The sequence below is a fragment of the Saccopteryx leptura genome, chromosome 3, assembly GCF_036850995.1.
Source record: "Saccopteryx leptura isolate mSacLep1 chromosome 3, mSacLep1_pri_phased_curated, whole genome shotgun sequence".
NCBI classification, from domain to species: Eukaryota; Metazoa; Chordata; class Mammalia; order Chiroptera; family Emballonuridae; genus Saccopteryx; species Saccopteryx leptura.
This window is the reverse complement of record NC_089505.1, coordinates 179803414-179817016: the sequence shown is the minus strand read 5'-3', so window position 1 is coordinate 179817016 and position 13603 is coordinate 179803414. Positions and strand designations below refer to the sequence as shown.

Genomic DNA, 13603 nt, shown 5'->3' with positions numbered 1-13603 from the left:
AAGTCAGTGGTAAATGACGATGGTGTATAAAATAAATCTGGAGGAAGTTTTACTCATATGCATACTCAGAAGGAAGAGCACCATAAATTATATTCTAGATAGCACACCCCCTCAAACACACACCGCTCTCCACCCTTAAAAATGACAAAATAATCACTTACCACTTTTAGCTCAAAAGCTCAGCTGCATACAAGAGGGAAATTAAGAGGACTAATCAAGTTAGAGGACTAATACTGGGAAACCTGTTGTGCTGACAGAGAATTGGCTCAACTCCACCTCCAGTATCTGAGGTATAGGACAGTAGGATATCCTGTGGATTGCACTGGATATCCTACTGTCCTGTGGATTGCACAAAAGCATGTAAGCAAACAGGCCTTCATTCCAACAGGGAACCTACAAATGCTCCCATGACTGACTCCAAGGAACAACACAATTGCTCTTTTAAGTACAGAATCAGACTCGAAATAAAAACATCTAGTACACCTTCTCTTGAACACTCAAATTGACTTTAAATAGAAAATAAATGTATTTTAACTTCAATGGTTAAAGACAAATTATTGAAACAATTTTTTTAATTTTTGATTAATCAATTCAAATATTCTCATTTACACATCACCAAATAAGTTACCATTTCCTTTACCTAGCTTCTCATAGAAGATAACACAGTAAGTCTCTGTTCTTCAACCAGTATACATATATAGTAGGAGATGAAGGACTGTATCAAGACACTAATTCATGGCTCATCTTATTGAAGTTATCAACCTGACCCACAAAGTTAATTGGTAAGTACTTTTAAAACATTTAACATCAAACCAAAAAATAATTTATGGCATATATTAACTTCACAAAGACTTTAGGATAATACAAGAATTCAAAAAACAGGCCAGGCTTGCAGTCCCCTTTTCACCTCTATTTCTTTATGAGGACACTTGCTCTCTTTCTTCTTCTGTTAGTAACAATTGGGTGAAAACTCTGGAAAGCATACCATAAAAATAAATTTAGTTTTGCCTAACCTGTGATGCTGCAGTGAATAAAGCGTCAACCTGGAACGCGGAGGTCACCGGTTCGGAACCCCAAGCTTGCCTAGTCAAGGCACATATGAGAAGCAACTACTACAAAAGATGATGCTTCCTACTTCTACCCTCACCTCTTTCTCTCTCTCCTCTCTCTCTAAAAAAATCAATAAATAAAATCTTTTAAAAAATAAATAAAATAAATTTAGTTTTGTCACATACCATAACTTTTTAAAAAGTACTTTTGATGGATCTTTTTAACATGCACCTTTTCTTTTTGTAAACAGGCTCTTCAGATGCTCTGTGAGGCTCAAGAATCCCTGAGATCCATAATCCATGGTACTCACCAGCTACCCCCTCATCTCAGCTCAATCAAAAGCACACTGATTCAAGTCAACTCACTTGCCTTTGGCAGTTCCTTTTCCCGTACCAAATATCTGTTTCTAACATGCTAAGGAAGCCAGTTAAATCCAAGCATATCATGACTATATAATAAAGGTAAACAGTCTCCAAGAGAGACCCAGAACTGTTCAAATGTTCAAAGTGTACAATCCAAGAAAAATTTGTCTTTGTTCTCACATATTCTAAATACCTGAGGCTTCCAGATCAGTTCCATACTAAAATAAGAAATGCTAATGTAACTAACTCTGTCATGCCCTAAAATCCTAAAAGATAAACAACTGATGAAACATGGGTATATTTTAACCAAAGACATTCATGATGTATAATCGACATCGTTGGACTTCATCAACAAATGCTAGGGAACTACTGACCTCTTGAAAACTTCACATGGCAGAGCCCATTATAAATGGAAATAAGGCAAAAAGTAAAGATATTTCCTAAGTATATTGTGGCTAACTTCTCCAACTAGAAAATAATATTTATTGTTAGACACACACACCCCCACTCACACACACACACACTTTTCACCAATAGCTAAACATAAATACCGTGACCAATATTTCAAATACTCTTTCTTGGAACACAATTTTCCTCCAAAATTATTTGTATCAAATTCAGAAATAATTTTCTCCAAAACACCACATAGACTCTATAATAAAGTCATAGAGTTTTCCAAACAAAATAGTTAAATATATATGGTATAATTTCAAACAATGTAACACAAGTCACTATAACATTTGTATGTTAGCTAAAAGATAGCAGTTATTGACTGCTCATCACATTCATGCCCTCAAGTAAGGCACTGCATTAACCAAAAAATAGACATGCAGCCAACCATTCCAGAGGGAAATATACATATTATTTAATACCTACATAAAATGCATAAGCAGTGCAAATTAATATTAATAATGAAAAACAAAAAATAAATTAGTCACATAGAATTCGAAGGGGTGGAACCTGACCAGGTGATGGTTCAGTGGATAGAGCATCAGACTGGGATGCAGAGGACCCAGGTTTGAAACCATGAGGTTAACGGCTTGAGCACAGGCTCATCTGGCATAAGTGTGGGCTCATCTGGCTTGAGCACCGGGTCGCTGGCTTGAGCGTAGGATCACAGACATGACCCCATGGTCACTGACTTGAATCCAAAGGTCGCTGGCTAGAGCAAGTGGTCACTGGTTTGGCTATAGTCCCCTCTCCCCCCAGTCAAGGTACATATAAGAAAGCAATCAATGAACTAAGGTGCTGCAACGAAGAATTGATGCTTCTCATCTCTCTCCCTGACTGCCTGTTTGTCCCTATCTGTCCCCCTCTCTGTCTGTCAAAAAAAAGAATTTGAAGGGGTTGATTACTGCCAGTAGTAACTCTGATGAGGTCCTGAATAAGGACTGACACTGAGGCTGTCAAATAGTTGAGGGATCCACCACGTACTGGAAAAATAGCAATGCAATGGTATAGAGGGATGAATGCACTGCGTAGATGTGAACAAAGAAGGCCAATAACTATGACTTTAGAAGCTCAGACCAATCAACAGGCTAACAAAGGGAAGGTATGCTTATACAGGGTGGGCCAAAAGTAGGTTTACAGTTGTCCAAATGATAAATAATACAGTAATTAATAATACAGGAATAAATTGTTTCATGTACTCACAACCTACTTTTGTCCCACCCCTATATACTAAAATAGGCAAAACAAAGGTGAACATTTTGCTTCAAAAACATTAGTTTTATAACTATTATATCCATTTCCATAAACAGTTCCCCTGAAATCTATTTTATTTGCATTTTCATTATCTCTAGGTAAATTTTAAGGGTTGGCTCAAACCTTTGATCCTATTCATGACACTACAAATTCCAAATAAATAAGGTCTCTGTATTCTGGCAAAAAAAGCACAAACATGTTCCAAGGGGACTATCACTACAAAATAACTAGATTTTCATAGGATATAAAATTTTAATAGTTTAGTGGGCTTGCAGGAAACAAGGAAAATATCCAAATGCCCAGTAACTCCTCCATCCCAACTATAAAGAATGATTCAATCATAAGAGCAAACACCAAAGATGAACAAAGCAACCCACATATTGGGATGGGAAGCAGGCAGAATGTTTAGAAGTAAAAATATATTTGTTGAAATTAAAAACTCAACAGATGAGGTAAATAGCAGATTAGACACGGCTCATTAGTGAACCAGAAGTTATGTCCGAGGAAATACCCAGAATGCAAACAAAACAAAAACAAGGAGATAGAAATGAGAGGGTAAGTGATACAGATAGAAGAAGATCTAATAAATGACAACTTGGAATTCCAGGAGACTAGAACAGAGCAGCAGTATTTGATAAAAGGGCCAATAACTTTTTAGAACTAATGAGGCACATATCTATAAAGGAAGTACAACATATACAAGCTTATTAATAAAGTAATAATGTCCACAAATGTAAAACTAGAGAACACCAAAGTCAAAGTGAGAATCTCAAAAGCAACCAGAGAAAGAAGACACACCTCCTGCAAAGTAACTAATCAAGACTGACAACAACCTCCTTGAGAATTATGGGGAAGCCAGAAGACAATGGAATAGTATCTTCACTGCTGAAAGAAATAACCAATTAACTAGTTTTATTTGTAAGCAATTCTATTTTTCAAAAATAAGAGCAAAATATAATTCCAGATAATCAAAAAACTAGACTTTCCCAGCCATAACCTTTCACTAAAGAAATCTCTAAAAGGATTGATGAAAGGGGTAAAAATCATCCCAGAAGAAAGTTCTATAATATGACTGATAATCAAAGAAACTGATAAAGGTAAATCTGTACAAATGTTGTCTCCATGGAATAATGTTCTATTTTGTAAGGTTTTTTCATGGACAATAATAAACATTGGAAGATAATAGCATCTAAGTTTATGGGTGGATTAGAGTTAAAGGATTTTAAGGTCCTTGTACTGTCAGAAGTGGTGCCCAAATAATGAATAACTTGAGACTTTTATGTATGTAAAATTTCAAGAACAGCCATTTAGAGACTGGAAATAGCATAAAACTTCCAAACCCAATCAGTGAGGTTTTAATATGGTTTTACTCTGGGCTCTGGCTGAAGCACAGCTGAGTTTGAGGGGAAAAGAACAGCAAAGAGTTAAGTGTAGCTCAACAGTGGCAAGAACAATTCTAATACTTGTTTTGGGCCACAGATCCCTTTGAGAAACAGATAAAAGTTGTTAGTCCTCTCCCCCAGAAAAATGCTCACATGTACATGTACAAATTTTTGTACAAACAAACACAAGACCTTTCCCAGTCTCCCCAGAGAAAATGAAGCCCGAAGGCCGTGGTCCAATTAAAAAGCTGAAGTTATATTTGTGTGGGAGTATAATTAGAAGTTCTCCCCATCCTAGAGTTAAAACCTCATATGAAATGTAAAAGGAGCAGCACAGGGCATCATGTTTCATGAAGGAGGAACCTGGAGATAAGGAGTCAAGAACAGAGTCATCCCTATAATTCACTCTTTTATTAAAATGTACTTAAATTACACAACTACTACCATATTTGAACTGTGGAAAATAATGAGCAGGAAAAAAATTATTAGTTTTAAAGATTGTAAGCACTGCCTGACCTGTGGTGGCCTGGGATGCTGAGGTCAACGGTTTGAAACTCTGGGCTTGTCTGGTCAAGGCACATATGGGAAGCAACTACTATAAGTTGCTTCCTGCTCCTTCCACTCCCATTTCTCTCTCCTCTTTCTAAAAATCAATAAAGAAAACCTTAAAAAGTAAATAAGTAAAATAAAGATCATAAGCACCAATCTTACAACTGATGGACAAGCATGCCATACACTGAATATAGAAAACAAAAATTACAAAACACCTAACCTATTGTGTTTAATACTCCGTGAAATGACTCAATTAAGAACTGACAATGGTCAAAGAGTCTACAAAAAAGACTCATCAGTCTGGTGTACCTAGAGCACCTCTTCTGCAAAGGCAAATTCCAATCCCTCCAGACCTCAATTTGTAGCTTCAGTGTGAGAAATAGAGACTGTTGCAATCCAGAAGCTCCTAAATCTACCTGCATTCCAGAATGAAGCTTATCGGAACATAGATTCCTGTCTCCATCCAAACACTGAAAACTACAATCTCAAGGTCTGATCCAAGAGTCTGTATTTTAAAAGAGCCCCAGACAATACGGTTGTACCTGCAAACACACACAATATAAAACTATTACTCCTTATCACAAAAATTTGACTCAGATTGGCTTTGTGCATCACAGATATTCAAAACTGTGATTCAGAACGCTGCAAACCAAGTATTTCCTATATATGATACTATGAAAACATGTTCAATGGTTAAAATCATTATAGAGCATAAGGAAAAATTCAATGATTCTTAAATATCATAGCAGGAACAGAAAAAGACTTATTCTACTATTCAAGAATTGAAAGCAAATTCAAAGCAAAAACACAGGAGATCTCTCCACTCCCACTGTTTAGACAAATGAATAAATAATATTGACAACAGATCACACATAAGATAGTGTGTTAATTTTCAAAAGACACACATATTTGAATTTATTGTCCCTCAATCAACTTCCGAGGTTAAATAATCTCTTCCTTTTCTATTTTGGTGATGTCAATCTTCTAAGAGCCAGTTACACTACATACAACAGATGCTGGTTTATCTTAACCAACATCCATAGAAGGTCTCCAGATCTTTGTGACTTCCATTTGAACTACATGTGCAGATTTGATTTAGAACTTTGCTTTTGGTTAATGTACACAAAATCCTTTTGGTACACAGGAAAAATGAGCAATCTTATCCCAAAGTAAGGAGATTCAAAACACTTCCTTCTTCCCCAAATCTTGATTATTCCAAACTAATTAACTTTAAGACATTTGTATAAGCCAGATACAATTTCATTCTTAAACACTTACTTCCATTTTTGATTGACTGAAACGTGTATGTGTTGGATAAATATTTTCTCAAAAGGCCAAGATTAGATCACTGAGATCTTGCTGGAATTTAAATTACCTATTACAGTAGTTCTCAAGGGAAAACCCCATATACACTGAGAAAAAAGGAATTAAGATATACAAATAAGGAGAATGCTTCTTCCATGTTATTACACGCTCATTTCCATATTCAGTCCACATCTTGAAGGGAAGAGTTGAACCCAAAATTGATGGCTCTAAATCTAGAGCTGGGATTGGGGCAGAAGGTCTTTCAATCTTCCACACTTCACTCCCTCCACATGCCCCAACCTCAGAGTAAACCTCAGTTCCAGAACAGATCATCTAAACAGAGGTCAACAAAACTAAGACATGAAGGCCAATCCAGCCCACTGATGGTTTTTGTAGAACCCATGGACCAAAAATGGTTTTTACATTTTTAAGTGATGTTTTTTAAAAAGAATATTTCATGACAAAAAAATCATATGAAATTCAAATTTTACTGTCCATAAACAGTTTTATTGGAACTCAGTACTCATTCATTTAGGTATTGTTAATGGTTGCAGAATTGAGTAGTTACAACAAAGACAGCATGGCCTGCAAGGCCTAAACCATTAACTATCTGGCCCTTTACATAAAATTTGTGGACCCCTTGCAGGGAGTAAATCTATTGTATTCTACAACTAATAGTAGCTATTCCAATTCTAGAAGGATTGACAAGCTAACGTTCCACCCCATCTTGTCTAGGCTCTAATCCCTCTTTTTTTTTTTTTTATTCACAAGGCATAATTACAATAATCATTTAAACATTTACTAAGGACCTATTACCATTTACCAGGCACCATCCTAAGTGTTGGAGATCTCTTTTCTTTTTGGGTGAGAAGACAAAGGCTTAGCAATCAGATAACTAACTTGCCAAAGTTCACATAGCTATTTACTACAGATCCCTGCCTTTACCATAACATATTACTTCATAAAGCAAGACTCTGAACTTTCTCTTTGGTCAATATACCCCTTTAGAATTGTGGAGTCTGAGGCCAAACATCAAACTTCTATTTCAATGTAGGAAAAACTGGACAAAACTAGGCAACTAACATCTCATGACTAGCTACTAAAGTACCTTAGTGTTCTCCCCAGCCTTGTCAAACTGCTTCTCAGCCTGTCCTGTAGTGTTCATTTACAAGTGCATATGATTTCTGCCTTACAAATACTGCCTTGATTTAAAAATATTCAACTCTGTATCTTTAGAAAACAAAACAATGCCTCAGGAATGCGTGTTAGATCAGTTAAATTAATAACCCTCACTTACGAAGTGTTCACTACAGGAATTGTGGGCCATGTTTTACGTATTTTTTCTAAATTTAAACTTCACAGCTCTGTGTGATAAGAATTGATCCCAACTTTACAGATGAGGACACTACGCCTTCAATGTTATTTTACCCAAGGTGACACGGTCAGGATTCAACAACTATGTTCTCTGAGTCCAAAACCAGACTCTCAACCACTATGCAGAACTTTCAAAAACCAACTTTCACTCATAATAGTCACAGTGTTGACTCAAGTAAAGGAGAACTTACAAAACCTACCTGAAAGATACTGTCCACCACATTATTTACTATCATCTCAACTATACTCCTGTAACTTTTTTTCAAAACTCAAACAGAAAACCCAGATCAAAAATTCAATTGTGCAGTGTTATCATTCTTTTGCAATGTACTTCTTTCTTCCCTAATAGATGCTTTTGGAGGTTATGAACCATTCTCATACCTCTCTCTCTCCCCATGAAACCTCCATGACAGGTATTCAATAAACATGCTGAATGAACAAAACTTTGTACAAAATTTGACTTACAAATGAATTCTGCCAGGAAAGTAGTGAGCAGAAACTACAGAAGCAGCAAAGAAAGAACTAAATATAATTTCTTATATACTAGTAGTAAAGGTATTGTTTTCTGGATCATCTTTATGTATGTGAGATACAATTTATGTATAAGGTGTTGCCCTCACCAAAACACTATTGGCATTTAGTTAAATGATTAAGTATTTATAATCACAAAAATGAAAAGTAAATACTCAAGCCTGAACTATTAAAGAATAATCTAATGGAGAAACCAAAACCCCTCACATCCTCATACTGTGTTCTTTTCCCAACTCTAGGTATTGATCTGCAAGACCTTCTTCACTTTGGCCTCTACTTCTGGACCTTCCCTATACACACTTTCCTTCCTAGCAGAGAAACTGCTTGAGAACAATGTTTTCCCCCTTTACATATCCAAATGATCCAAGATAGTATCTTGAATACAGCAGGGCACTGCTACTGTATAAAATGGTTGGCTAGAAAGGAACATTTTAAGTGCCAGCTAAGATACACAGACCATTAACAATTTAAGTGAGGGGGTGGGGGCAACAACCTTACCATTAATTCACAGAAGGCAGCCTCCTCCTAAGAACTTTCGCAAATACTTGATTTTTAAAAAACAAAAAGTTGTTAGAAAGCTATCACTGTTGACAACAGAGCTCCATTCTGTGCCAACAGCAATATGCCCACAAAACAAGACATCTCAGAGGGCTCACCTGGTACGTACTTAAGGGTTCAAAAGGGCCAAGTGGCTCTACTTGTTACAGATGCTTACTTAAGTCTCTACACACTCAGGTCCCTAAACACATCATAAAGGTGACTCCAGAGAGTATCCAAAAGTTTTAAGCCCCTTATGATGATATATATTCAGAAGAATCACTTCTTATCCAAAAGAACAGAAGCCTTCCAAGCTTCTGTACTCCCAGGAAGTCAACTTTTGAATTATGTCAGGAAGTTACAAATAAAATATGTTTGAAGATCTAGATTGATAACTCCAAAACTTGAAGCTGGCTAAACCACTTTCCATAATATTGTTCTGATTGTGCCCCTACTTACTTTCAACGCCGCCGCGCAAATGAATGATGGTGTATCAGCGTTAAATTTTAATTTCCTGACTCTGGCCACAATGCTAACCTAATTAAAGCATGTGGTCAACGTTTAGCATTTTCAGTGCGATATTTTACATCGCTTTGGCTAGCAGCAGGGTCGAGAAACAGTTGTACTCTTCCTCTTGCTCCCTGCCCTCCGCCAAAGCCATAGGCAAAACCCTCTCCAAAATGCTTTATTAAATGGACAGGAAAAACACCCTGCACCGCCCACAGACCCCACCAAGCGGTACTGGGGGCTTCACACCAATTACCCTCGCCAAGAACACTTCCTTCGGGCTCAGTCTGAGCAAGTCACTCGTGCAAGCGCTACTTCCCCACGGCCCCACGGCCCCACGGGCGGGACCCCCCCCCCCCCCCGCCAGGAGCCCTACAACTCTGGGGAGGCTCCCCCGCCCGACGGGCCCCGGAGAAGCGTGGCTAGAACTCCCCCCTGGAACACATTTCCCGTCCAGCAAACTGCCGCCACGCAAGGGGAGGGGGCAAAGCCGGGCCGTCGGACTGGACACGGCTAGGGCCAGGCAGGGGCGGCGCGGAGCTGCGGGGCAAGGGCGGCCCTGGCCCGAGGGTCCGGGAGGGGGAGGGGAGGTACCTCGTACAGCTCCTCAGAAGCCATGGTGGGCAGTGGAGTTGTGGACAGCCGGGAGGGGCAGGGTTGGGCCGAGGCGCCGCCTCCCCGGGCGGCCGACACTTTGTTTCAGTTGGGTCCCCTGCGTGGCCTGCGCTTCCTGCTCCCGCTCCCGGGTCCGGGAGCTCAGCGCGGAGGAGCCTCTCACACTCACTGCCAAAGCGGGCCAGCGGCCTCGGCGGGGTTGTGCGCAGGAGCAGCTGCGCAACGCGCCCTCGGCGCCCCGCGCTCACTCCCCAGCAGGCCGGCTGAGGCTTGGACACATCGCGCCCGCCGCGGGGCCAGACCGGGCAGGGGCGGGCGCAGCGGTAGCACACGGCGGCGCGGCTGGCTCCGTGGCTCCCCCTCTCCGGTGTAGGGCAAAAATCTCCCTACTTGAGACCAAAAATAAATATATAAATAAAATTAAAAAAAACCTGCCCCAGCTACTGAGCATGCTCAGTGCAGCCACCGGGCCAGCGGAGCTGTACTCCCGTGTTCCGGGTTTTCCGACCGCCCGAGCTAGAGAGGCGGGGAGGCCAGAGGGGCGGGGCGCCGGAGGAGAGCAGTGGGCTTAGCTCCTGGCCGAGGTGGGCGGGCGGCATCGGGGAGCAAGCCGGCAGGAAGGGGTGGGGCCTGCGGGAAGTGGGCGGGGTCGCGGAGACATGGGCGGAGCAGCGAGGGCGGTGGGCGGGGCTCTGGCTTCCCCAAGTACCCTCACGTACGTGGGGCTCGCATGGGCGCGCGGCCCGCCAGCCCGCCTCGACGTGGGTGCTGAGTGCCAAGGCCCGGTGCCCACTGAGGAAGTCATCTGCGGGCCCCAAGTTGAGCAAGAGACCGTGGGAGTCGAGCCGACCCGTGTCTGGAATCTACTTTCTCGACGGCAGCGGCCAAGCCGACACTGAGCTCCAGCTCGGTCCCCCCACCGCGGGTCCCCCGTCCTGGGCCAGGCCAGTCCGCAAAGGCCTGCGGCGTGGCCAGGTGGAACCCCCTTACCCCCGCCCTACCACGTGCCTGCCTCCCCCGCGGCAGCCACCAAGACCCGGAGCACGTGCCCTGCCGTGTGCTCCAGTGCGCTCCGGGCACGCTCGCTGGGCTGCAGGCCGGAGGTGGGAGCCGGGGGCGGGAGACCCGCGCAGGCTAGGGCGGCGCGAGGGCGCGGCTGCCTCCACTGTTGCCCGCAGCTTCCCCCACTCCAGACATCCCAGTTCCTCTTGGAGCTTCCACCTCCTCCAAAGGGGAGCTGTAAAGAGGGGGGAATCTGGACTCCAAGGAGGTCTGGGTTCTTGAGGTAGGAAATTGTCAATGGTGGTCCTCTTTGGGGGAACAGTGTGGACAACTACACGTCAGGCTCTTTCAGTCCAAACATTGATGAGCCGGTCCTCTCTCCAGGGGAAATGGGCCAAGTGGGGGACGAGCCCCCATAGCTATCTTCCAGGACACACCTGCCGGGAGACTGGACGTTTCTCCATACGTGCGGAATGAAGAAGGGGATTCCTGGCCCGACTCTACCAAACCCCCGGCAGCTCCAAAGTTTCCCGCTGAATTCAGCGGAACTTCTCCACAGGGCACTGCAGAGACAGTTTTACACATTTTCTCCCATCCCCTGCACCTGGAAACCACGATCAAATCCTGAATTTCTCCCAACACTTTCCTGCCACCAGATTCCTGGTGCTCTACCTAGCTCTAATTCCTGAACAACCTCCTAGTCACCAGACTCCTCTCACCAGTTTTTTCCCCTAGAACCCCATTCTATTGTGCCCGAATACTATACAGTTTAACAACCACAAGGCTTTTCACAGACCTGGCGAGTTTCCTGCCCTCACCATGCCCAAGAACGAGCACACTGCTTTTCCTTAAATCATTTCAAATCCAATCACCATTATCTTCCTGCAATACCCTTTGCCTTGGATGCCCCCTTCCAACCTTAAACTCCAGTTCCTACGTCTCCTCAAAAAGTCGCCTTCTGACTTCCAGGACGAGGTTAGTTACTCCCTCTCCAGCAGCTCCTTAAGTACTCAGGCTGCTCCATTGCAGCACTAATCTAAATGTGTTTTAAATGTATTTGTCCATTCTTGTCTCCCACTTCTAACCATTTCAATGCTATGACCTCCCAGATCTCATCTTCAGTTGCCTCTCCAGCCCTTGGCATCATTCTCTACATACAAAAGGAGTTTTTGTTCAGTAAATTGGAATTCCAGTGTTCAACATAAAGCCCAATGTAACGCACATCCAATTCCCATTATCAAATGCCTCAACAACATAATCACAAATTAATGTCCCCACCTTCTTTGTCAAGACTCTCTCAAGTCTTACCTCTTTCCCTGATGGCTCAGCCAATTCTTTCTTCGTTCTCCAAAGACTAGCGCATCTATTCTCTCATTTAATTTCATTATTTGTTGCAGTTGATTATTGTCTCTAAAGGCACATGAACTCATCAACATAAGCTGTAAACTCTGTGAAGACAAGGACTAGGACTTTATCTGCCAAGTCTCAAAACAATTAGTGCACACCACACACACACACACACACACAGTGCTCAAATACTTGCAGAAGATGGTTAAAAATCACACAAATGTAAGTTTAAAAAAAAAAGGATCCTCAATCTAAAATGAACAGACACATCTCACATATAAACCTGCACACAATGATAGACTGATATAAAAATAAACATTTATTACTTTTCTGGTGACCATAATAAGTGCAGAATTTGTTAAGTAGTCACAAGTTGCTCCACTATGTGCTTAATGGGCTGTAATGTGAAATATATTGTCTCTAAAGTCTCCAATATTACTACTGTTTCCAAGAGAAGGGAGGAAGAAACAAGGGTAGAAAGACATCTACAATAATCATACTTATTAAGCTAGTACATTTGAGATATATACAATCCTAGGGTAAATTGACTTTCCCACTTGTGGAAAAACAGGGGTGGGAGAGGAAATTACAGCCTTAAAAAGTTAACACCTAAAAGTCAGTTTACATGGACCTGGCTTATTATGCTATGATTATTCGTTAACATTAAAAAAATGTCCACAGGGTAAAGGTTACCTCGTAACAAAACAGGAGTAAACTATCCTCCTAAACTGAACTCACACTACTTCTCTCCTTCAGCAATTAGTTGGCTTACATCTTAATTAAGAACACTGACCGAGGAGACTGGTACTAAGGTCCCAACTAGTGACTAAGATATATTGATCAAGTCTTCAACTGTCCACTTTGTTCCTCTCATCTGCCCTTGACCTGAAATACCCACTGGTTTATTGAATGCCATTTTGCTTTTGTATATATTTTACCTAATTAGTTCAATTTGTCTTACTTTTAAGCAAATTTTGCTTTCTTCCCTCACTTTTTTATATAAACATTTTATGATTGCTCATAACAGAAGTAAATATGTCCAAGACTACTTAATGGCTTTGAAGTTATACCACCGTTTATGAAATAGTGAAGTATTGCAGTAGTTACCATAACCACATGTGTGGGTGCTGTGAAAACACTTCTTTAGTAAATTGAGAATAAAAGTGAAATCACATCCCCTAAACACATTAAGCTAGATATCTGCATTGTACCAAAAATACATGAAACACAACCGTATATACTAGTACTATATATGAATCTTAAAGATTATCGAAGTAGTCAACAAGCAAGATGATGAACACATGCACTTAAAATACTACACACCTACAAGCAATA

The 13603-nt window shown here is 41.3% G+C and overlaps 1 protein-coding gene across 2 annotated transcripts in view; it reads right to left on the bottom strand.

Moving 5' to 3' along the window:
• The window catches only part of CDYL (chromodomain Y like), a 227807-nt gene extending 217400 nt beyond the window's left edge, over positions 1–10407 (bottom strand). The window contains exon 1 of one of the 2 annotated variants that reach the window (XM_066376943.1): positions 9899–10407. In XM_066376943.1, coding sequence (XP_066233040.1) covers positions 9899–9922 — 24 coding nt within the window. In that variant the 5' untranslated portion in view covers positions 9923–10407. The remainder of the gene's footprint in view (positions 1–9898) is intronic. The other variant, XM_066376949.1, reaches the window with a different exon arrangement.
• Positions 10408–13603: the final 3196 nt, after the last annotated feature.